This window comes from Kogia breviceps, chromosome 1 (assembly GCF_026419965.1).
Source record: "Kogia breviceps isolate mKogBre1 chromosome 1, mKogBre1 haplotype 1, whole genome shotgun sequence".
Lineage (NCBI taxonomy): Eukaryota > Metazoa > Chordata > Mammalia > Artiodactyla > Physeteridae > Kogia > Kogia breviceps.
In genome coordinates, this window is record NC_081310.1 from 42,842,026 (window position 1) to 42,866,028 (window position 24,003).

Sequence of the window (24,003 nt, forward strand, 5' to 3'; positions counted from 1 at the left end):
CTCTTCCCCACGGCCCCCTCTGGCAGGCAGATGCCAGCCCACATGCCTGGCGGCCAGGGCGTGGCTTGAAGCTCCCCACAAGCCTGGGATGTTCTTAAAGGCAGTGCTTTACCTTAAAAACGTACACGGACTCTTGCCCTTTCTTTGATTCTATAGCTGTTTGTTTTCATATTATAATCATCACCGGTTTGTTTCTCAAGTCTTCATGTAAATTGGCATGGCATCTTTGTCCCCGGCCCACTGCCACGTACCCTCTCCACCTGCCAGGCGACCTCCGCCTCCATCTGAGGAGTTCTAGGCCTTTCAAAATCATCTCAGTGGGAAGGTCTCAAAGCTGGAGGGAGCAGCGGGCAGGAGAGGTCAGCTCAGGCCCAGCCTGAGGGAGAACTCTGACAGCTAGTCCTCCATGGCTGCAGGTCAGGTGAACACATCCAGGGCCAGAAACCCAGAGATACAGCACCTAGCATGACGCACCCAGCAGTGCTAGACACAGTTTACACACTATCTTCTTCCCATTTCATAGCAACTCTGTGGGTTAGAATGTCACCTCTTAACAGATACGGGAATGAGGTTTTCAGGAAGGCCTAGGCACTTGTTTGCTGACAAACAGCTGGTAAAACACAGGACAGAAATTCAATCAAGCTCCATTTGGGTTCACCAGACCACTCTACTGATAAAATAACTCCCCTTTGCGAAATGCTACTGTGTACCAGGTCTTCTAAAGCAGCCACCATTAGCGTTCCCATTTTTCCTGCAGAGGACACTGGAGCTCAGAGATATTAAGGAACTTGCCTAAGGACCCCAGCACTTGAACCCAGTTCCTGAAGCAGAAAACCTGTTTTCACCATGCCTCAGGGTAAGGGAGCTGCCAGGCTCATCCCAGGGCCAAATCAGTGATGAAAAGGGGGACCCGGAGGCCCAAATCCCAGACCCCTGCTCTCCCCTGTCTCTAGTCCTTTTGCAAGGAGCCAGGGATCCTCCACACGCTGGATGCACAGTCCAGAAAAGACCTGCTCAGCAAATGCAACCCAAGGAGTTGTTGGCTCCCTGGCTTGCGATTCCAATTGTAATAATCTTAGAAGCACGCTGTATTAGTCAACTAAGCCTCTCCTCTCAGGCCCCAGAATGTTATTTCCTTTGGAGAAGGGGAGCCAAGGACCTTCAAGAGTCAAAACAACAAACAACAGCAAAAATCAGCCAATGTTACTGAGCAAGACAGAGTTTAACAGCCCCCGCCCTTCAAACAACATAACAACCGCAGAGTACAACCTTCTGACAATACTTCTTTCTGCCTGTGCACACACCAACATCGCCCTCTGCTGCCAGCCACCAGCACGACCATGTCTCACAGGCTGGAAGCTAGTGGGAGCCAACCTCCAGCTTTCCTCTCTGTCCTTCCCCCCACTTCCGGGGTATTACACACCTCCAGCGGGGCACTCCTCACATTACAGTCTTGAGTCACAAAGCTTCACACAATATAAAAGATGCCCCTGGAAATGTGCAAAGCAGTGGCCCTGCCCCTTGTTATAGGCAAAGAGATTTAAAATATTGATCCTGGAACTTAGAACCACAGTGTTGATTGGTGAGGTCAATGAATCCTGCCCTCTGCCTCCGAGCCAGGCTTTGGGGCAGATATCATAAAAGGACACTGCTTTTTCTTTTTCTCTTTTACTTCAAGAAGCATAGAGAAGATGCCTCTGACCAGGCATCTTCCAAGTGCCAGGGGCACAAGTGACGGGCAAATCCAAGTGCACGGCACCTGCTGGCCCTCTCGAGGCTGCTGGTGGTGACACCTGCAGCCTGGCGTGAGACGAGGGAGGGACCTGGGCTGCCTGGGACTGCCCTCCCCTCCTGCCCCGCCTCTTGTCTCTGCTCCCAGTGTTCCCTCTGCACATGTGCCAGCTGAAAGCAGGTGCCTGGTGACCTTTAATGAGCTGTAATGAGGAGCAGACCCACCCATTCTGTGACCAAATCACAGCCTCAGCCCCAAGTGGGCAGCAGGTCCCAAGACCACTGTGGATGGGAGGTGAGGCCACTCTGATCGTAGACAATTCTCCCTCCCTGTCCTCACCGAGGACTGTGACTTGCTATTCCAAACTGTACTGCAGATGTGCCTTCCTGTACCAAACAGCCATGGTCCCCAAAAGCTGGGTGAGGCCTGACTGCCTGTAAATCCTTGTGGCCTCCCTAGGGCTTCAGAGGTGCCCGATCTTCGTGTCTGATTGCCCCTCCATTGGCAGTGGGGAGAATCACTTCAGTTTTAAATTTCTCTCCACCCAGCAGCCCCATCACAGAGTTAATGACCTGGTTTCAGCACTGAATATGCCGCCAGCTCCCCTGCTTTACAAGAGGATCCAGTCCCAAGAGTGGGCTACTTTAGGAAGCAGAGCAGTCCTGTGAAAGGAGAAGAACTGGGGCTCAATAACGGAGGCATCCTGGGCCTCTGTGACTCGCAGGATGCCAAGCCAGGTATGGAAGAAACTGGTCCCCACAGTGCGTTGTGAATTCACTATGTAATCTACTCTCTGTTGCATCAAACCCAGCGATGGCCTGTGGGCAAGGCTCGGGGCCAGGTGCGTGGGGAAGACAGAAAAAGCCGACGGGGAAGATCAAACAGGTGAGTGAGGAATGAGCAAAGCAAGCAGCTCATGCTGAGTCATCGGGAGAGACACGGGGCAAGGTGGCCAGGCCACTGAGGAGCTGGAATCACCGTCATGGAAGGATGGGGAGACCTTGAGGGGGTGGACCTCATCCCTGGACGATGAAATAGCTGGGAAGTGGGGCATCTTGCTGGGGGCATCGGGTACCCAAGGAAAGCAGTGAGCTGGATGGGAGGCTGGGCACAGGGTGGAAGGCTCTGGCGACACAGTGCTTCTGGGATATTCTGTAGGCAGAGGGGGCCCTGCCGAAGGAGCTGGGGTCGGGGTGTCAGGAGCTGAGCTGTCGGGGGGACGCTGGTCTGGTGGGGTGGTGTGTGGGCAGCAAGGGGTAGGGAGATGAGTAGGGACATTACTGATAAGCAAGGCCATGGAGACAGGGGGCCAGGGCAATGGCCTGGGTGAGTAATTGTCACTTTTATTTCTGGTCTTGGGCTTAACGGCTCATAGGCCTGTGCTAATCCCTCCTTAGCCCATACCCTGGGCTCCTCCCGGGTCTAGAGCGACCCTCTTTCCTTACCACTACATCTCCCAAACCCAAACCTACACTTCAGCTGCTGCCACCTCCCTTTCCCACACCCGGAGGCAGCCGGTCGAGGTCCAAACGTCAGATAGGGCCCTAGGGCAAGGCCGGGGCTCAAAGGAGCTTCTCTGGTGACAGGGCCCTAGGTCTGTGGTCCTGACAGGCCTTGCCTGAACCCCAGCCAGAATTCTGACCCAGGGACATCTCAGCACCTATCCTGTACCCAGATGGGCAAGAAGGCAACATGGCCTCTTGCTCGACCCTGGAGCTCACCGAGGATTTCCAAATAGGAGGATGATGCGCTGGCCCTGGAAGCAGGGACAGCTCAGCAAACCCCGACGGCCAGGCCCACCCACCTACTTCCTCCTGCCTTCCTCCCCCCACACACGATGACACTCGTCCCATCCAGGGGCCCATAAGAGCTGCCATGGTGCTTGGCCACGGCATCCAGGAGGGAGGAAGGCAGAGGCAAACGTGTTGCTGAGAAAGGATGTGGGTAGAGGGGACGGAACCACGTAAATGCCAAAATAAAGGCAACAAGGCGAGGGTCAGAGGTGGGGAGAGCAAAAGGAAGATTGGGAGAAAGGGGAACGGTCCACAAAAAAGACTTAGAGGAAGAAGCAGAGGCCCATCCCTCAACTGGAACCATCAAGGATTCATTGGGTATGCCTGTGCTAGCTACTGCCCCCCCCTCAGGGAGCTCAGACATGCACACACACACACACAGACATGTGCCCCCCGCCACACACACACACACACACACACATACACACTCCCAAGGAGAGAGCAGTGCTTATCTGACCAAAGTGTGATGGTGACAATGAGTCCTACCTTCTGAACACAAGCCATGGAGGCAGCCCCTGTGGTTACCAAGATCATCTTTAAAGTTCTTTTCGACTCATATTGGACTAACCAAACTTGAGAATCCTCAGAAATTCAAATCACTTATTCCCCGCAGTTAAACCTTGGGGAGGATTTGTGAGAAATCATGTTCTGTATCAGGACTGGCACTTCTCCCTACTTCTCCTCCCTGTCTCCAAAAAACACATCCTCTGAAGGATGCACACCATCTCTCCGGGGCTTGTTCGTTTGTGCCCAGTGTGTCCCAGGGCTGGCGAGCCTCCCGGCAGTCCCACCACACTCCACGCATCCCATGGGCCACCAACAATGGGCTCTGTGTCGCTTGACAGACACGCCCCACCTCCTGCTCTTGGCTTTGCTGTTACCAGCTGGCCCACGTCATTTGAAGCATCAGCCTAAGTGCCTCAGGTAATAAATTCTTGGAGAGAAGTCTCAAACTAAATGCCATGGAAAATAAATTCTAGGAGATCCCCTCACTTTGACCTAAAGTTTCAACATGATTTATTTCTGATGGACCCAACCCCAGAATGAAAAATCAAGGACAGTCTTAAGAGCTAATACTCATGTATCAGGCAAGTATCCTAAGGAATTTATACATGTTGACTCATTCAAAACTAACAACCCTATTATTATCAGCCCCATTTTACAGATAAGCAAACTGAGACACAGAGAAGTTAAATAATTTGCCCAAGAGCACACTGCTAATAAGTGAGTTCAAACCCAGGCAGGGTCTGGGCTCTAAACCGTCACACAAAACTGTCTCTTTGTCATATTTCCATGGAAGCTGATGACACTGTCTGAGCCTGGCTCAACCCCTACCAGGAGCAATACTTCTCTGAGATCCTAGGAGCAACCATAGAGATGCCTCTAGATTGGGGGCACAAAATTCAAAGTACCACTCTGAAAGCCGCAGGAATGATACAGCCAAGTGCCCTGAGGCACCAACTCACCAAGACAGAAAGAGCAACTCGTTCTAGGATTTGCAGGGATCCTTTGTCAGCCACCCTGGAGAAGTCTGGCTCTTGCCTCCTGCTGGCTCCCCACCCATGGCCCTTGCAGAGCTCAAGTGAGCCCGAGATTCTGGGCCTCAGAATCTGGGGTGATGGGGCCAGTGATCAAAAGGGGGCCCCCAATGAGGAACAGCCTCTCAGCACCAGGATTCACCCACCCCACCCAGGGTGGATCCCCACCCTCCCCACCCTGCCTTACTGAGAGCTTCCCCCTCACTGCATGGGGGAGGCAGTTAGATCAGGGCAAGGAGAGCAAGGTACACCCCCCAGCTCTGACTTACTTGAAGAAGTCTTCCTTGCAGTAGACGCTCCCGGCCCTGGAGAAGCACCTGTCAGCTAGCTGCATCTGGCAGTCTGCACACTTGAGGCAGGAGCTGTGCCAGTGTCTGTCCAGGACCTTCAGGATGAACTTGTCCAGGATATGCTGGTTGCAGCCAGCACACTGGGGGATCTCTGTGGAGAGAGGAGAGAGGTAATGTAAGACTTCTGTACAGCACCACTAACCAGGTGCTGTTTGGATGCCTTCTCATTCTGCTTCTTTTGGGAAAGGACATAAGCCAAACCCTCAGGGCTGCCACATACAGTTGTACAGGTTGTACACTGCACAAATGTGCCTGGTCAAAGGAGTAGGTTGGGACTGAAATCGAATCCATGCTTTTCTGGCCTGGCTTTGGGTGGCTTTGACCCAAAGGGGTTGCCTGTTTCTAAGAGCACCACAAGGCTAGCAGCATCAGCTAACTCCACTTTTGCCAGCTGCAATTCCATAGCCAATGGCCAGGAAGACCCAATAACATTCACCTTTGTTTCTATGACATTTTCACTACTGGGTAGAATCTGTGCTAAAAACCTCAGCCTCTAAAGTAAGTCCTGCCTAAGCATGGACTGAGAGGCCATCTGGCATAAAAAGTAAATGATATGTTGGGGGTGGGTAGTGACCAAAGTCCATGCCTGAAGGTATTCCTGGAGAGAGAATCACAGTATTTTTTTGAATTTTATTTTATTATTTTTTTAATACAGCAGGTTCTTATTAGTCATCAATTTTATACACATCAGTGTATACATGTCAATCCCAAATGCCCAGTTCATCACACCATCCCCCTTGGTGTCCATATGTTTGTTCTCTACATCTGTGTCTCAGTTTCTGCCCTGTAAACCAGTTCCTCTGTACCACTTCTCTAGGTTCCACATATATGCGTTAATATACGATATTTGTTTTTTTTTCTGACTTACTTCACTCTGTATGACAGTCTCTAGATCCATCCACATCTCTACAAATGACCCAATTTCGTTCCTTTTTATGGCTGAGTAATATTCCATTATATATATGGGCCACATCTTCTTTACCCATTCATCTGTCAATGGGCATTTAGGTTGCTTCTATGACCTGGCTATTGTAAATAGTGCTGCAATGAACATTGGGGTGCATGTGTCTTTTTGAATTATGGTTTTCTCTGGGTATATGCCCAGTAGTGGGATTGCTGGGTCATATGGTAATTCTATTTTTAGGTTTTTAAGGAACCTCCATACGATTCTCCATATTGGCTGTATCAATTTACATGCCCACCAACAGTGCAAGAGGGTTCCCTTTTCTCCACACCCTCTCCAGCATTTGTTGTTTGTAGATTTTCTGATGATGCCCATTCTAACTGGTGTGAGGTGATACCTCATTATAGTTTTGATTTGCATTTCTCTAATAATTAGTGATGTTGAGCATCTTTTTATGTGCCTCTTGGCCATCTGTATGTCTTCTTTGGAGAAATGTCTATTTAGGTCTTCTGCCCATTTTTGGATTGGGTTGTTTGTTTCTTTAATATTGAGCTGCATGAACTATTTATATATTTTGGAGATTAATCCTTTGTCCATTGGAGAATCTCAGTATTTTGAGAGAGTCTCCTGAGAGAGAATCTCAGCATTTTAATGAAATGCGAAAGATACCATCGATTAACTCGATCAACATACCCAACTAATATGCCTTCATGTACTGCAGACAGGAAAACTAGAAACTGCTTTTCCAGATTCCCTTGCAGCTTGGGTTCCAAAAGTGATTTAGAGTCTGCCAATCAGATGAACTTAGAAGAGAAGTGAATTCAGAACCGAGTTGAATGGAGCCTGCCAAGAGGCAGGCTCCCACTATGCTGGTATGGATCATGGCAGAGGCTACAGGGTTCTCTGGCTTTAAAGTCCTGAGCAAACATGGCAGAAGCAACAACATTCTGGGGGCTGGGAGCTATTCCCAGCAGCTTGGCCCAGAACTGGCTCCACTGAGTTAAAAGTCATCTACTACATACCTGGTAATTGATCACTCTCCACTTAAATAGTGAAAATGGATTCTGTTGTCTGCAACTGAACCTGAACCACTACTGCACCCTGTTCCTGTGCTGGGTGACTTCCTATCCAAGGTCTGTTTCTCTGCCATCCCATCTCTACCAAGGGATTGCTCAGGGGGTTGATAGTATTTTGAGTCACTGAATTAGTTTCATAATGGTCAGGCTTGGGCTTCCCTGGTGGCGCAGTGGTTGAGAGTCCGCCTGCCGATGCAGGGGACACAGGTTCGTGCCCTGGTCCGGGAAGATCCCACGTGCCATGGAGCGGCTAGGCCCATGAGCCATGGCCGCTGAGCCTGCGTGTCTGGAGGCTGTGCTCCGCAACAGGAGAAGCCACAACAGTGAGAGGCCCGCGTACCCCCCCCCAAAAAAAAGGTCAGGCTTTTACAGCTGGATGAACTAATAGTGCTAGCATCTCTAGCTATTTTCCCTGGTCCTTTTCCTCAAAAAAGGGAAGGTAACAAATGTTAAGAACAAAAACATAGAAGCGCAAGCATTTGGCCTCCTATGGTAGCCTCGTGATATAGCATGTCATGAGACTGGTAACCCTGGGGTTTCTCAACTCTATTATAAATAGCATTTTTGCTAACTGTTTTTTTTACACACCGTCTTTCCCATCAGAAGGTGAGATCCTCAAGGAGCAGGAACAGCATTTCTTTCTCAGTTTTGTATCATCCGTGCCTAGCACAATGTCTGGCACACAAGAGTAACTCCACAGATATGTTTCAACAAATAAATTACTGATCAAATCCTAAGAAGCTCACTTGAGACAGTTCTTCACTAGTTTTTCCTGCACACCCCAAAATGTCAACAAAAGTAGTAAAACCAAATCTCTCATGAGATCTCGTGAATCTAGTGTTTCTTGATTCATAACAAGTTTGTTGGTTGTGATATAATTTTAAAGTGTTGAAATAGGGAATTAGTCTCAAAGCATTAGGGGGAAAATTTAAGCACATCTAAACCTATGTAGAGAGAAAGCTTTCTCAAGTATTAAGTCATCTGTATCTAAAACTTACAGACACACTGTTGGGACATTCACTAACTGTCATCATTAGCCCTGTACACACAATTGTCTATCTTGGACCCATTAAACCCCAGCACAGCTTGTTCCCTTCATGGTCTTGGCAGCCACCACCATTTGCCCGAAAGTCATACTCACTAGATTCCTTGCCCTTAGACCTGATTCTCAGACCAAAATGCCCCATGAAAACTACCAGATCCGTGTAGCCCTGGACACTTGGTACCTGTCCCATTTCAGATGGGATTTTCTTTTTATCTCAAAACACTTCCTCCTTGACAAAGAAATTGTTCAATCACTAAGTACGTACCAAGGAGCCCCAGAAAAGCGCTAAACACATGACAGCTACACGATTTCCATCAGATAAGAAGGGCTAGGTAGGACACAGATGAAGACCACGGATTCTGAGGCCAGACTGCCTAATTTTGTATCCTGGCTCTGCTTTCTAAGATTGAACAAATTACTTTGCCTCTCTCTGCCTCAGTTTTCTCACCTGTAAAAGTGGGGTGATGATAACAATAGTACCTGGTAGAATTGTTGTCAAGGTAAATGAATCAATATACGTGGGACAGGACTTGGTATACAGTAGGTGCTCAGTAAAGGTTTGCTATTATTAGGAGATAAGATAACTGCAGTAACCAGGTGCTCGAGGTGGTGCCGCTGGACTGAGAGTAAGGAAAGTTAGGGGCCCACGATCCTGGGCTTGACCTCATTGAACTCCCACCGAGACTCCCCGCAAAGATGTCAAGACCCCCCTGCGGTGGTTCAGAGAGGGCCCACATCACACAGCAACTATGCCGTGGTTGGGGGGGGGGTGGCGTGCCTGGCACCTCCAGGCAGGTGCCCGTTCAACCACATGCCTGCCTCTCTCCAGGGACCATCAGGGACTGCATCCCTGGAGCGGCCAGGGAGGGTTCCGAGAGCATGGCACTTACCAGCTGGGAGGTTGGGAAAGAAGAGCTGAGACTATAGGGAATGAGGGGAGGATACCGTGGAGCTCCTGTGGTATGACAAGTCCAGCCCGGGCAAGCGGTGGAGACAACACAGGTAAACCTGCCCATTAAGCGGGAAAGGGTGTGTGGATCGCCCCTGTAGGAATTCGCGTTTGGAGCTGTGGCAGCTGCGGAGCCAGGGGCTTGAGGAAGGAGGTGTGGAGGAAGATTGCTCAGGCATCTTTTCGAAAAGGAGGGGAAGGAAGCCCTAACGAGAAGCCCTCCGGCTCAGGGAAGAGGTGTGCCGACGACGGGCGGGTGCCGAGCTGCAGGAACCTTTGCCCCCGGAGCGGAGCAGAGAGTGCCCGGCACCGAACTGTGTGTGTCGCTGTGGACCATAGGCCCCGGGGACACGGCCCGCTAGAGATGTCTTTGTCCCAGGAGCCAGGCAGCCGGCCAGCGGAGACAAATTAACCCCTGGAGAGCCCGACTTTTGGGGGTTGGGGCCTGGGGACGACCCTCGGGGCGCAAGCCCGCTCCTTCCCTGCACCCCGCCCTCCCCCCGGGCCAGAGGGCCGCCAATTCCCACCTAATTGTTGTTTGGCCTCCGAGGAAAGCGGTTATATTTCTCCTCCTGGCCACAAATGCACGGGGATGAGGGCGAGGCTGCATGCCCGTAAAATTTATTTCGAGCAAGGTATCTACCGGGAGCCTTAATATGATGAGTATTCAAGAGAGAATATATTAAGGCTAATGTATGCCGGAAGGGCGGGCCGGGGAGTTTTAGAGGCTTGGAAGCTGAGGCAACATCATATTTAGGAACAACACTAAAAGCAGCAGACAGCCATTTCTTTCGACCTCCAGCTTGCAGGGGGTGCGTCCAGCAGGGACAGGCTGGGCTGCCCAAACTAAGGGTTCTCAGAGAGAGGCCTTGGGACCCAACTGGGGGTCCTTGAGTCTGGCAAAAATGTAAGGGACATACTAAAGGTGCTTTTTAAGTTAAAAGAAAACAAAACCTTTCCCACTGTATTCCACTGTAGATTTTGAGAAAGAGAGCATTTTTTAAAACAGAGATAATGTAGAAATGGTTTAAGAGACCCACAATATACCTACAGTAATAGTAAAACCAGGCAACAAGAGCCTGTTATAAACTGTGCCGGGTCCTAAATGTATGCTTCCTCAATCCGCACAACTTGGTGAGGGAGGTGTTATTATCCCCAATGTACAGATGAGGAAACTGAGCCTGGGAGATATCAAGCAGAGTGCCCAAGGTCCCACAACAGGGAAACCAGGATTTCAACTGGGCCTGTGTGCGAGATGGGCTCACCCAACCCCAGAGCTGGAGGGTCTGAGACATCACCTCACCTGGCTGGTTCTACCCTGTCACTTTATGGAGGGGAAATGGAGGTGGAGGGATAGTCTCAAAGCTGCTCTGTGTGCAGTGACAGGAGTAGATGAGCCACTGGCCTCTGGTGCTCCCCAACAATTAGGCAAATGGAAATGTCTGGGGGACAGATTTCCATCCTTTGGACAGAGTATGCATGTGTTGCAGGGGACAGACACCTAATGCCCAAGGAGGGCTGGGAGTGGGAACCCCTGTCCGGCTGATCCCCTCCACCCAGCTGCAAACTGCCAGCTTGTTGCTGGCATCTGTCAAGTTCAGATTCATCCCTGCCTGTGAGGGGGTGGGGACCTGTGAACTCAAACCCCACACTTTAGGAGACAATGCTCCATGCAATTATTTAGATGAAATAAATGTGTGAAATATGAGTGAGCTAGAAAATTTTAAAGAGCAACAAAGCAAATCTTTTTTAACCTACAATAAATTATTATTTTTTTTTATAATTTGGAGAGTCTGAACAGGACAGAAGCTATATAGGTTTCCTAAGAGAAATAAAGTCATAACCAAAATTTCCAAGGAGTTTTTTTGAGAGGATTTCCAAATCCCTAGTAAACTCAACTTATTCATGCAGTATTTGATATCACAAAATTTTACTTTACAAACTGGAGTTTAAGCAGATCCTTGCAGTCACTAAGACAGAATTTGATCTATAAACTGAATTCCTGATCCAAGGAGTCATTTCATTTAAAATGAAAATTTTTATCATATCTGCAGGAAAGTGTTCTGTGGTGATGCTCTCTGCTGGGGCTCTGCAGAGGGTAAACCCAGGCATGAAAAGACAGCAATATCCCTAGAACAGACAAGGAATCTGTGGAGATGCTGGACCACACAGTACAATACACTCCCATCTGCAGGGCCATCTACCAGCACCCAGGAGAGACACTGCCCAAGGCACAGACCTAAGCCCACAGGGAGAACAGCTGCATGTACACAGCTATCCAAGCAGACACCATCACACACACTCACACAGACACATACACAAGTCAGATGTACACACATTCACACATACTTACAACATACACAAAGACACAACACAGACATACTCACATATACACTCAGACACATAGAGGAAAACACAATCACAAATAAAGATACACTGAGACATACACATACATAGACAAAGGCACCCACACATACCACATTCACTTAGACACAAACGCACCTGCACATTATTCACATATACTGAGACATGCATATTTAGCACACACACATACTCATTTGTACACACACATATACCACAGATACTAACATACACTCACACATGTACACAAACACATGCACACACATATCCTGATACAAGGGCTAAGGCATTGTGATTCCGGGAAAAAGCCAATTCTTCTGAAGTCAAGCTGTGTCTATGGAAAGGAAGCCATCTCTGAAATAAGGGAGCTGTCCAACTGTGGAGCGGTGGGGAGAGTGGGCAGTAAGTTAAATAGAAAACTAGGGGGAACTAGAAAATTTTGCTCAAAGACCTTTTTGGAAAACTATTGAGGCAATTTGAAAGTTTTCAGTTCTGTTAAGAGTTTAGATCTTCAAATTTTTAGGTCTGCCAAATCGTTTACAATAAATCCCAGGCCAGATTCTGAGATTCTGATTCTACCATGTATGTGATTTTGGACAAATTGCTTAACCTCTTTGAGCCTCAATTTTCTTATCTGTAAAATGGAGATAATAACACCAGTCTCTGGGGTTGTGGTGTTGTGTGATCACATCAGTTAATGAGTATAAAACCCTTAGCCTCATAATACCTTTGTCCAAGCTCAATGGCCAGCTCCCGTCTCCCTTTTCATGACCAGCCACCAACAAGATGGATTTATATATTTAAAGTGCATCAAAATTATTTCATGCTTCTTTATTTCCCAATATAATTTTCCCCACTGCCCCCTCCAAAACACTCAAAACTCTCCTCCACACCCCTAGTTCTAAAGCATCTGGAAAATGTACAACCCTTTCTAATCAACATTATCCCAGAGAATGAACAGCAGATAATGCAACATTACAAGATTCAGTCTTTTTGGAATTAAGAAAGCTGTCAGATTCTTTCTTCCACAGCATGAGGGCAAAATTGCCAGACCTTGGTCCCCTCCCCTCATGTGAATGGTGAGAGTGGGGCGTTAGGACCACCAACTGCCTGACCTCACTTCACTTTTGCTGTAATGTATTCAGGTAAGAAAGGATTGAGTTCATATTAACATTTGAGGCTTCTAGTATTTTTCTTAGAGACATCTAAATGCCCAATGGTGAAGTGACTATTTCTTATTTGATATGAAATAACTAAAAACACTTTGCCTGTAGCCATAACCTACTTCTTCATCAAGGAAGCTTATGAAACACACAATGTGATGCCCAGCGCTCAAATCACCTGAGTGCCATAGTGGAGGTACAAGGGGCTTGTTTTTCAGAGTGTCCCATCAAACAATGGACTCTGTTTTGTTTTGTTTTGTTGGACTCTGTTTTAAATCCCCAAATTCCTCCATTAGTGAAGTTTCAGAAAGCTGGGAAGTGGAAGAGATCAAAGGTCTGATGTGGTCTGTGGTAGATCAAATTGCCCTCAGCCCTCTGTTGATATAGAATAAGTATTGTGCATTTTTATTCCCCACTCAACGTTTCTTCATTTCCAAGAAACTGCTCTCAAGGAACAAGGGGCCACCATGAAACATTTCAGAAATGGTTTGTGTTTGCTTGATCGATTTTAATTCTTTGAAAAAGTGTGTTTTCTGTCTCTTTGGTCACAGAAGATGAACGTGAGGAAAAACATTTTTTTCCACTAAAGAGACTAAAACTAGAACCAACATACTTGACGATGACTTCTAAAATGTATTTAAGAAAGAGCACCTTTCTGGGAAAGTCGTTTAGAATGTCAGGTATCTCCACTGGACTCATAATGCAAGTGAATACTTTCATATTTTAAAGACAGGTATTCTGTACTGGTAGGAATAGTGTTCAGAACAGATTAATATTTTGTAAAATTTGGACTTTGATGGCCGCTTTGGAATCCTGCAAGACATTGCTTTTTCACTACATTTTGGACAAATAGAGTTCTTCTTTTTGTTTCACAAACAATTTGGCTTGACAGCCTAATGTGCAGGAAAAGGTTTTCCTTGCTTCTCTCTGGATAGGGAGCTGGTCCAGGGGAGATGCTTCCAGGGTTCCCTGTTTGCAGACCCCACAATGCTCCCTATCGGCTTGGCCATCCTCTTAAGACACCCAGGAGCACTCCAGCCCACGGAGGGTGACTCCATCTGCAAAACGGAACCATGATCTTGCTTTTTAAGTTTACCAGCACTTTGAACTTTGTCAAGTACTTGCAAATCTGCAAGCTCATTTACTCTTCCTAGAGATCCTGAGAAAAGTGAACCTCCTCTAATCTACATTTACAAGGGTGTCCCTAAGGGTACACAGTTGGGGGCCAAACTAGGGCTGGAACCCTCTTTTTATCTGGGATAGATTCTGGGGATGACTGAAGACCAAGGCTTCCAACTGTGCTCACCAAAGCCACCTCTGTCTGGTGGGTTTCATCCCAAATCCTTTTGCTGGTAAGTAGTTTTTTTGAACTCTGTCTTAAATAACATTTGGCCAATGTATGTTTCCAAAAATACATAATTTTATTTATTTGTTAAGTATTTTTTTAACTGACTACAAAAAAAGCCAAATGGGGCTTTAAGGAAACACACATATAATTGAAATATTATGCAAATGTTTTTCTTGGAATTCTCCAGGCCTTCCCCACATAGAAGGGGGAGAAAAATTAATGGCAGACAATGCTGCTCTGTTACCTAAGGTTCTCTGAGTAAGAAGGAAGATGGTTTTGAAAAGGCGGGTTGGAAAAATAATCTCAGTGGGAGCTTACTGATTTCATCTGGGAATGACTAATTCTAAAGTGTGTCAACATAAGGCCACGGGACATACCAAGTATGATACCAGGCCTGCCTAAACTCATACCCAAGTTCTGGAATATCCAAATCTAAGAATTATAACAGAGGTACAGTTAAATTAAATTAATTAAAAGTTCTGTTATTCGATACATATTTTTAAAATAAAACTTTCCAAATCAAAGTCACTGCCATCACCACTGACAATAAAATCCTGTTTTCTGGTCACAACTCCCCTTTTAAATCACCTGATAACTGTGACCAAAGGAACAGAGGACTGAGACCAAGGATGCAGTTTATATGACAAATCATAACTAGATGTGTCTGGTTTTTTTCCCCCTCCTGGCTCTTTATTTGCTATTTCCCTATTAAAGACAATCCATTTTTATTGAACAGTTTAGGGTTTCCTTATTTATATGTTCCCTTATTCTAAACCAATGTATCTTGAAGAGCCTATAACATAATTTTCCAAAATGTTTTTATTAACTTCCTCTTAAGGGATCTCAATAACCTAGTAAGAATAATCTCATAAACAACACAGCTGAAGCACAAAATTCCAATATTAATTCTTTTAAACTTAAGGATGAAAGGTTTATTGAACTTTGTGATGGTGATGACAGCATTAAATATAGTAGTAATCTGGGCCAGCCACAAAAATATTGGGAAAAGTAAAAAGAAAAACAAAAAAACCCCCAAAACACTGGTATCACATTTAAGGTAAATTATATTCTCTAATATAATTATATTCACTTACATACTTTGAAAATACTTCAGTCTACATCTTATCTAATTTCTAGTTTTTTTTCTAATTTGTCTTGACAAATGACTCACAACTAGGAAGAAGTCAGAAAATCCTTTTCATATCAGAAATGATCACGCCTAACGTTGTCTTTTCCCTCCATTTCTCCTCCAGAAGCCTTCCCACCACGGGCCCTATTTGTTTCATTTGGTGGTTTGACTTCCCTTTGAAAATCTCCTTTGTTCTTCTGCTTAGCTCAAAAAATAGTAACCTCTTCAATAAAAGATCCAATTCAAAAGTATCCTGGAGACAATTCTGATGTTACCATTTTAAGGCTGAATCTGAATAACATTTTAATATAAGGAGTCCCATAGTAAATAAAATAAGAAATGTAAACATATATTTGCAGGTATAGAGTTATCTTCTGGATTATATACTGACACAGAATTAGTAATCTTCAGTAGGATATTGAATATTCTCAGTAATTGCAAATAAAACAGAAAAATCACATTAAACAAATCCATGACAGTCTATGGAAATGCTGTAGACATCTATTTCCACTCCAGTTTTCACATTTAATCATTGCTAAATCTCCACAACGTATTTTTCTGATGTCTCATTCTGTGGCAATATTCCATATGTTTGGCAACCGGTCCCTCATAAAAAGAAACTTTCAATTAATTTGGCTGCAAGTTTTCTCTCTATTAAGCTATTCCCAGAACCAATCCCTTAACCCCCTAACATTGTAATGAAAACAAATTATACTTTAAAGGCATTTGGGCGTGAGATACCACAGTAAACATCTGTGACTCGACCCAGATTGACAGAGGGAAGGGGAGTGGGGCGATCTGAGAAAAGAAATCCACCAAAATAACAACAGGAGTTAGGAGTTGCCTCCCAAGATGATTTTCCAGTCCACCACTAACACAGTTAACCCAAAGTACATTTTCCAAGGGAGAATCAATTTCATTTTTTTGCCAATGAAACCCAACCTGTCCACCTACCCCCAACTGCAGTGCCTCAGAATGGTTGATATGTGTTCCATTTTGATCAGGGTTCCGTAAAATTGAGGACTAAAAAAAGGTAAAACCTCACAGCGGCATGTGAGGTTTTCTTCCTACAGCAAACAATAGCCCAGCTCCAGGGCTGCTTCTGTTCTGGACCCAGAAACTGCTCTTCCCTCCCAGGCCTCCTGGGAACACACTGAGAGATGGATCTCACCTCTCTGTAGCCTGCTGGGCACTCAACCCCCAATGGCACCCCGGTGCTCAGAATTCCTGCACAAACCCATGCTCCTCCCCGCAAAGATCTCACAAAGGAAAGAAGGGAGAGACAGAGGAAGGAAGGGATAAAGGAAGAAGAAAGAGAGAAGGAACACAGACATTCAAGCCACGATGGAATTTTACTAAAAACAGTAGACCCTGTTCGCTCACATTTGGGTTACAGGCATTGTTACATTCCAGGAAGGGAGGAAAGGCAGAAAACCATTACAAAAGTAAGCCCCACCCCCGGCCATCTCGGAACCCAGCAATCTATATAGTAATGCATCTGATGCTGCCATAGCAAACTGCTGTTTCAGTCTGTCTCCAACCTTAGGTTTCCCAAAGTGCGTAAGATTACTCCTTCCGTCCACTCAGCAGCTAACCTGGTTCCAAGTCTCTCTGCATTCCAAAGCTTCTCAGCCCGAATCCTGATAAATTTCCCTAATTGAAAGAAACGGCACAAGGTCCCTCCATCCAACTCCACCCCCCCCCTCCACAACTCCTTAATTTGGAGAAGATTAGTTTCCCAGGGAAACCCACAAGATATCCACCATTACTGACTAAATCAAGGGGCTCGAAGGAGATTCCTTAACAATGTGATAGAAAGAAAGGTGAGTCCCTGTTAACTAATTTCCCAGTCTGGATGACTGCAGGTGCGACTGTCTCCCTCCCCTTCCTCCGCTGCAGCCCTCCCAGCGCCTGAGTCTCTCTGGGTTCTGTCTGCTAATGCGGTGCTAAGTAATCACTAATTGACTGTAGCACAGAATGAAAGGACACTAAAATCCGAGGCAAAAGGGAAGTGTTAGGACAATGGAAATATTTAGGACTTGAGGCTGTCTACACCTGGTCAGCGAGGTCATCAGGTCACTGTTCAAAATCCAAGACGCCCCTGTGGGCTGTGTTTTGTCTACTCAATGGAAAGCCATTGCTTTGCCGGTTTCCCGCCTGCCTCGACCCCCACCTCACTTCTAGGACTCGATTTTTAAAAAATCGACCCTGGTATTTGGTCGCGTAGGCGGTCCCCCAAACGTCTTGAGGACTCACGTTGCTCTAATCCCCAGAGCGTTCAGCCTACATTCTTGTCTTAACCCGGCTTTGTTTTCGGCGTGTCAAGAGAGAGGTACAACTAGCTTTGGTATTCCTTCCTTTAACTTCCGCCGCTCCTGGTTTCATCCCGCCCGGGCTTTTGCTAGTAATTCTTCTCCCTGATTAGTTTCACCCTTCAGAAACCTTTAAAAGACATTCGCCCTGCCTTTCTAAAAAAAAAAAAGAGGTCACATCCGTGATGAAGCCAACCGCTGAGCCCCAAAGAGTGAAGCCTGTGCTGAGTGCCAGGCCAGCCGCGGCTTCCTCTGTAGGATGGTGGGTACAACACGCGACCCGCTCCATTTCTTCCCCGGGCACACAGTGTTACCAATTCCCTCCCCAGGTCGAATTTAATTTACAACAACGGCTGCGCAGGTACAGACCTCGTCTCTCTTGAGCCTGCTGCCTTTCAAGCGCTCTTCAAGTTCCGCTGAGCGCGGGGAGCAGGGCTGGGAGCCCGGATGAGAATGCGGGCAGGGCGCGCGCAGCGCAGGGACCCGCCGGCTGCCTCGAGGCTCTGTGCCGGAGGAGCCGCTCCCAAAATGTGAGAACCGCTTTCTAAGGGTTAAAAAGTCACTGAAAGACTTGTGCCGCCAGCGTAGGGGGTTAATTTTGTCTTCCCAAATTCTTGGTGCGAAATGGGTATGCGGAAGAAAAGAGCTTACTGCCTCCGCTCTCTGGCCGCGCTCCCACCTGCCGCGCCTCTGCGCGCGAAAAAAGTCTGCCCGGCTGCAAACAGGTAGGAAACTGGTTCCGGGTTTGGCCAATCCCAGACCGCTAGGGATAACAAACTAGGAAGAGGAACGGGCAAGGTGGACGGAGGGCAAGGGCCAAAGAGCAGAAATGCCGAATGTGCCGCGCGGTGGCCGTCCCTCTTTTGCCCCCTGCGCAGTTGCGACCTCCACTCGGGGCGGCTGGAGCCGGCTCCGCGGGAAGGGCCGCCCTGTCCGCATCTGCCTCCCCTGGCGAGCCCTCAAAAACCCAGGGCGCGCGGCGGGCTCGCTCAGGACCTTGCGCCGCCCGTAGGTGCGCAGCAAACGCTTTTGGATGCAATTCATCGTCAGTCCCCCGGGCCACCCAGGCCGGCGCCTGCCCGCGGGGCGGAGGAGCTCTGCCCTGGTGGCGGCGAGGTCACGCAGGTCGCGCTCCCAGACCCGAGGACGCCGCTCCCGCCCGGCCCCGCCTGGCTCTGGTTTTCCGCGAGGATGGACCACGACCGAGCGAGGAAACCACTCGAGTTAGGTCCTGTCTCCTCTCTGAAGAGAGAGGGGAGACTGAAGTCCCGACTTTTCGTCTTACCTGGACACGGACATGGGACCGCTCAGTGCAGACCTTCGCCCCTCATCCTCCCCACCTGCCCGCTCTTTGTCCCGGTTAAATCGTTAATTCCTCTCCCTGAGCGCCCTGAGACTGCGGCTTCCCAGGCGGGCTCCTCCGCCCTCTCTGCCCTCTCCGATCTAGGCATGGGAACGGAGGAGGCCGGAGCCAGCGCGCCCCTCGGGCGCCCTCGGCCTGCCGCCACCCCAAGCGAGGCACGGCCGCAGTCACCCGGGTTTCTCCAAACTCCCTCTGGCTGGTGCCTGACTCTGGCCCGACGCTGGGACGGGATCCTCGAGGTTGGAGAATCTGAATCTCCAACCCGCGAGGCCCGAATCTGCCGGCGGGGACAGCCAGTCTGACCTTTAAAAGTTGGCCCGCCCCTGACAATATTTTTGTGACGCGGGGAAGGAGGTTTGTGGCATCGGGGACTGCTGTTGGATATCTGTATTGGAATCTGATGGAATTTCAATCTCTATATATTTTTTTCCGTTTTCTTTTTTTTTTTTTTTTTCCTGTCACCACAAGAAAAGGCAGGAATGGGAAGAAGAGCAAATCCCTGCTCTAGAGTTTGAGAGAACTGCCCGCCGGGAACTGAGTTCACTCCACCCTTAAGAAATGGCCTGCAAGGGGATAAGGTCGGGGACGAGGATTCTAACGCGACCAGTGCTGGGAGCCTCACCCCACGCTGGAGCGCCAGGAAGGGAAGAAAGGGTAGTGAGGCGTCCTGATAAGTCCTTCGCCCAGATCCTGCCAAATACAAAATCAAATGCCCTTTCCCCACAGCTCTGGGGTTCACATGAGCGCAAGATAGATCTTTTAGGAGACAAGGAAGGGATGGGAGACGCCCGGGCTGGCTTCTCATTTACCACTCCCAGCCTGGACCCGGCGAATCACTCCTTCCTCCCGCGGGGCTGGCCTGCTCCCTAGCCAGCATTCCGGGATGTCCGTTGTCCTTTCCTGCGTGCCCCGGGAGACTACGTGTGAGATGGACCAAAACCGAGGGCAAGGGGCGGATAAAACGCCCACCTCCCTGGACGTCCCTCACTATTCCCTAACGTCTTGGTCAGCAAGAGGGGCCGACAGGTGCGTGGGGGAACTGCTGGATTCGGGGAGGAGAGAGGTTCGGAGGAGGCTAAGAAGCCAGCGCACCCAGCGCTGCCCAGGGTTAGGCGCTGTGGGGACTCGGACCTTGGCAGCCCTGAGGAAGGCGACGACCCCGGACAAACGCAGCTTGTGCCGGAAGCAAGAAAAACCAGCCACCCTAAATTGTGGGCCAAGTAGCTGGGACGCATCAGTTTAGGATGAAGTCCTTTTTTGAACCTATCCACTGGCGCCCACAAAACAAGGAACTCTGCGCGTGCTGGATGTGACCCCGAGGGTGTCGAGGGTGTTGCCTCCTGCAGAGCACTCCCACCACCCAGAGCAAGGAGCCGGGGTTCGAGTTCCTTAAAAAACACTGACCTGAGGCGGCGGGAGGGGGGCTGCCCCGCCCACCAGTCCGCGCTTTTTGGAGGGGGGCGGGGTGTTCTATTTCTCTACCCAAAGTTGGTCTCGGATTGCTCCCAGCCTCCTCCCTCCGGACTCTCCCGAGCTTCTTGCTCAGGCCTACACCCCGCAAACGGATAAAGATCCCCGAACTTGTCCGGAGAAGCCCCAGCCGGGCGCGGCTCGATCGGGCGACCCAGGGGCTGTCGGAGGGGGAAGGCCGGGACCTGCTCTGCAACCTCTGAGCGGAAAAGCAGGAGTACGGCAATCGCGCCAAAGACCAGGCGGCCCAGGAGCGAGCAGTGTCGGGAGGCGCTGTGTGTGTGTGTGCGGGGGAGGGGGCGTACAGGGTGTAAAGGAAGAAGGCCGCCAAGAGAGAGAAATGATTACATAATTTGATAACGTCTTCCTGAAGGGAATGCGTCTCACCCATCCCTCCAAAGCAAAAGACTACACTGGATTCCAACCCCTAAAACACCCCTAGAGGCCAGGGCACCAGAGGCACTGAGGCTGGGGAATCTCTAGACCTGAGCTGCCAAGTACTCCATCTGTGGTGGCTCAGGGTGAAGAAGCAGAACCTGGTGGTGGGGTGGCAGGTGACCCTTCCAGTTGGCAGGTTGGAGGGACCCCTGTGGGAGAGCCTTTCTGTTGTCTCCTCCACTACCAGGTTTAAACACCCACAGCCAAAGATTACCCCCGCTTCCTCCCTGAGGCCCAAGGGCATGTCCACCCCCCCCATGGAATTCTTAGGCTACTGGGTCCGATGCCCCAAGAAAGAGAATGATTGGGTATATGTGCCAGAGGCGACCAGTCCCCCACTGCCCAGCACCAACAGCTTAATAGCCAGAAGCCAGATCTGCTGCAATGGGGGAGGGTAAAATCCACACACATCCCCAAAAGAAAAAAAAAAAAAAAAGCTCATCCCAAAGCCTTCAGGGATTGGTCCCCTAAATTTTGGCCAGTGCCTCCTCCAACTCAGGCCACAGAACCAGGGCAAGACAAAAGGAAGGCCAGACCAACCCCTCCTGGTTCAGCCTTGCCTCACTGGACCACCTTGGGATGAGAGTCCCCTTCTCTACCTCATTAAGTTTTCCACAGTTCCAACCAAGACGCCGAGGCCTGGCGAACTGTAGCTCTGAAGGTGAGTTCTAGGCAATTTAGGAAATCTAGTTCCTGACAACAAAATCAAAGTTGTCTCTGAGTAAGAAAAACAAAAAGTGAGACCATCTGAGAGTGTGTCCTGCGCATCCAAAGAAAAGCTATCAGAGTAAAACCCACCGTCTTACATTGCAGTCCTAACAGAGGCCACCTACGGACCACAGCTATTAAAGCACAGCTGTATCGAGTAACAAGGAAACGAGTCAGACACACCTTTGCCCACTCACACACTCCCCTCACTCGCGCAGACGTACAATCAACTTAAGCTGCAGCACCTTTGCCAGGGTTTGTGTTTGTGCAGGGGTTGACAACCCACTCCCTCCCTGCCCTCGGTGGGCTGGGGTAGTAAAGAGTCAGTGAATCCCCAACGCCTTCCACAGACACATCTTAACGGTAAATTCCCCAAGGCACAGCGCAGACTTGGAACTGTTTGCCAACAGTTGACAGAAAAAGATACAAAAGATAGCTGTAGTATATAGCCAAGGAACAACCTAAGTAGGTTTGAGTGAAGCTTTCCTCTTCTAGTCCCTTCTCACAAACTTCCCAGTAAGTCGCGGGGTAGGGGTGTGAGGGGACAGACACGCTCGCCAGCCTGCCTTGGAGGTACTGCAGGGGCAGAAACCGTGTCATGGAAAGCCGGGGTGCAGGAGGGCGCGCTGCTGCGCCCTAGTTCCTAGGTAGGCACCCTCCGTGGATGAGCCGGTCCTTACTTAAACCTCAAGATGTAGCTACCGGTCCACTTAAGAAGTCGTGGGCGGAAGCACAGCCCCTTGGCGAGAGGAGTGAGGGAGCCCCTTTTCTCTTTACCGTGCCCAGGAGCTTTCCGCAGAACCCGCGAGCCCTTGGAGCAGGGCTCACGTGGCGCCAGCCAAGCGAGCGCGACGCCACGACACCTGCTCTGGCCTCCGCACAGATTCTCCATCGAAGACTTCGTTCACCAGTAAGGAACAGAGAAAATTCTCACCGGGAAAATCCCCGCGCGCGCGCGCGCACACACACACACACACACACACCTGAGGATAAACAAGCCCCGAGCTCCGGCCGCCTTCCTAATTTCGGGCACGGGAAAGAAAGCGCCCGCCCACCCTTGTCTCTCCCCTTCCGAATCCGAACCGTACTGAGAGCCTGCTCTCGCGTGCGCCAAGGCTGTACCCCGAGTTCACAACTTCGTCCCGGTGCTTCTCCCTCCCTTCATTCCTCGGCTACCTGGAATATGGCGAGTGGACTTCCTCACCAGGAGCCGGCAGTCCCTGGCGGCGCAGGCGGCGGGCGCCGCGGGCAGCAGCGGCTGAGGACGCACCAGGCGCGCACGCCCTGCGCGCGGGGACAGCGCGTGTGGCCTGGGCTTCTGCGCCGCCAGCCCCGGGGGCGGGGGACGCACTCTCCAACTTCCCGCCAGCTGGGGTGAAGTTGCACTAGCGGTACTGCGAGCTTTGACCGTAGCCCCCCTCCCCCGGCGGGGGAGGAGGGTTTGGGGGACCACCCCAGCGCTTAGGCCTGGCCTGCAGCTCGTTCCTCTGGTGTCTGTCCCCAGACAGCACTCTCCCCAAGGCTCCTAGAAAAACCATGGGCTGGGGATGCGAGGTTCGGTATCCCTCGGCTCGCCTCAAGCACCATCCGGGAGGCTTTCACTTTCGGCCCCCAAAAGCCAAGGGCCAGGCCCTTCAAACGTACTCTGGCTGGTGCCCCTGCCCTGTGACCGCCTCTGCGCCCGGACCGCCGGCCCCTCGCCCCGCCCGTTCCCTCCGGTCCAGGCTACGCGCAGCGTCCGGCCCGCCCCAAACCGGCCAAAGCTGCCGGCCGTCTTGTTATCAAATTAAGTCAGCGAGAAAGGGGGGTGTCTTACGTTGCATCGGCACACCAAGCATCTCCGGGAGCCCCTTGACAGCCCCCTCCGCGGGGACAGCTGCGCTCTGCATCATCTCCGAGCGAGAGCCAGCGAGTCGCAGTCTACGGAGATCTCTCGTTCTCTCGCTCAAGCTGGATTCAGAAATTTGAAAATAATAAAAAACCCAACCAGACCGCAGAAGTCACGGTCGAAGCCGGACCCTCCGCCTCTACAGGAGGATTCCACAGGCTGCCTGGCCCCCTCCCCCCGCCAGTCCTCAGTCTGTTTCAAATCCCTTTGATCTCGCTCTCCCGGGTTGGTGCACATCCCGGGTTGAGGAGACGCTGTTGCTGCAGCTCTGGCTTTTTTCCCCTCCTCCCTCCCCCCGCCCGCTTCTCTCCCCCTCCCCCTCCACCCTTCGCGTGCCGGCCGCCCAGGAGGCCGCGGTCACCCAGGCATTTTGATTCATTCACACTGCAGGAACGGCCGTGACGTCGCTTTCCGCAGGGAGGTCCGCCCTTCAGCC

At 49.9% G+C, this 24,003-nt stretch overlaps 1 protein-coding gene across 1 annotated transcript in view; it reads right to left on the reverse strand.

Moving 5' to 3' along the window:
- The window catches only part of LHX4 (LIM homeobox 4), a 42,991-nt gene extending 19,420 nt beyond the window's left edge, over positions 1–23,571 (reverse strand). Inside the window, exons 1-2 of the mRNA XM_059056539.2 lie at positions 23,496–23,571; positions 5,333–5,504 (exon numbers count right to left, since the gene is read on the reverse strand). Of these exons, the coding sequence (XP_058912522.1) occupies positions 5,333–5,504; positions 23,496–23,571 (248 nt within the window). The remainder of the gene's footprint in view (positions 1–5,332; positions 5,505–23,495) is intronic.
- Positions 23,572–24,003: the final 432 nt, after the last annotated feature.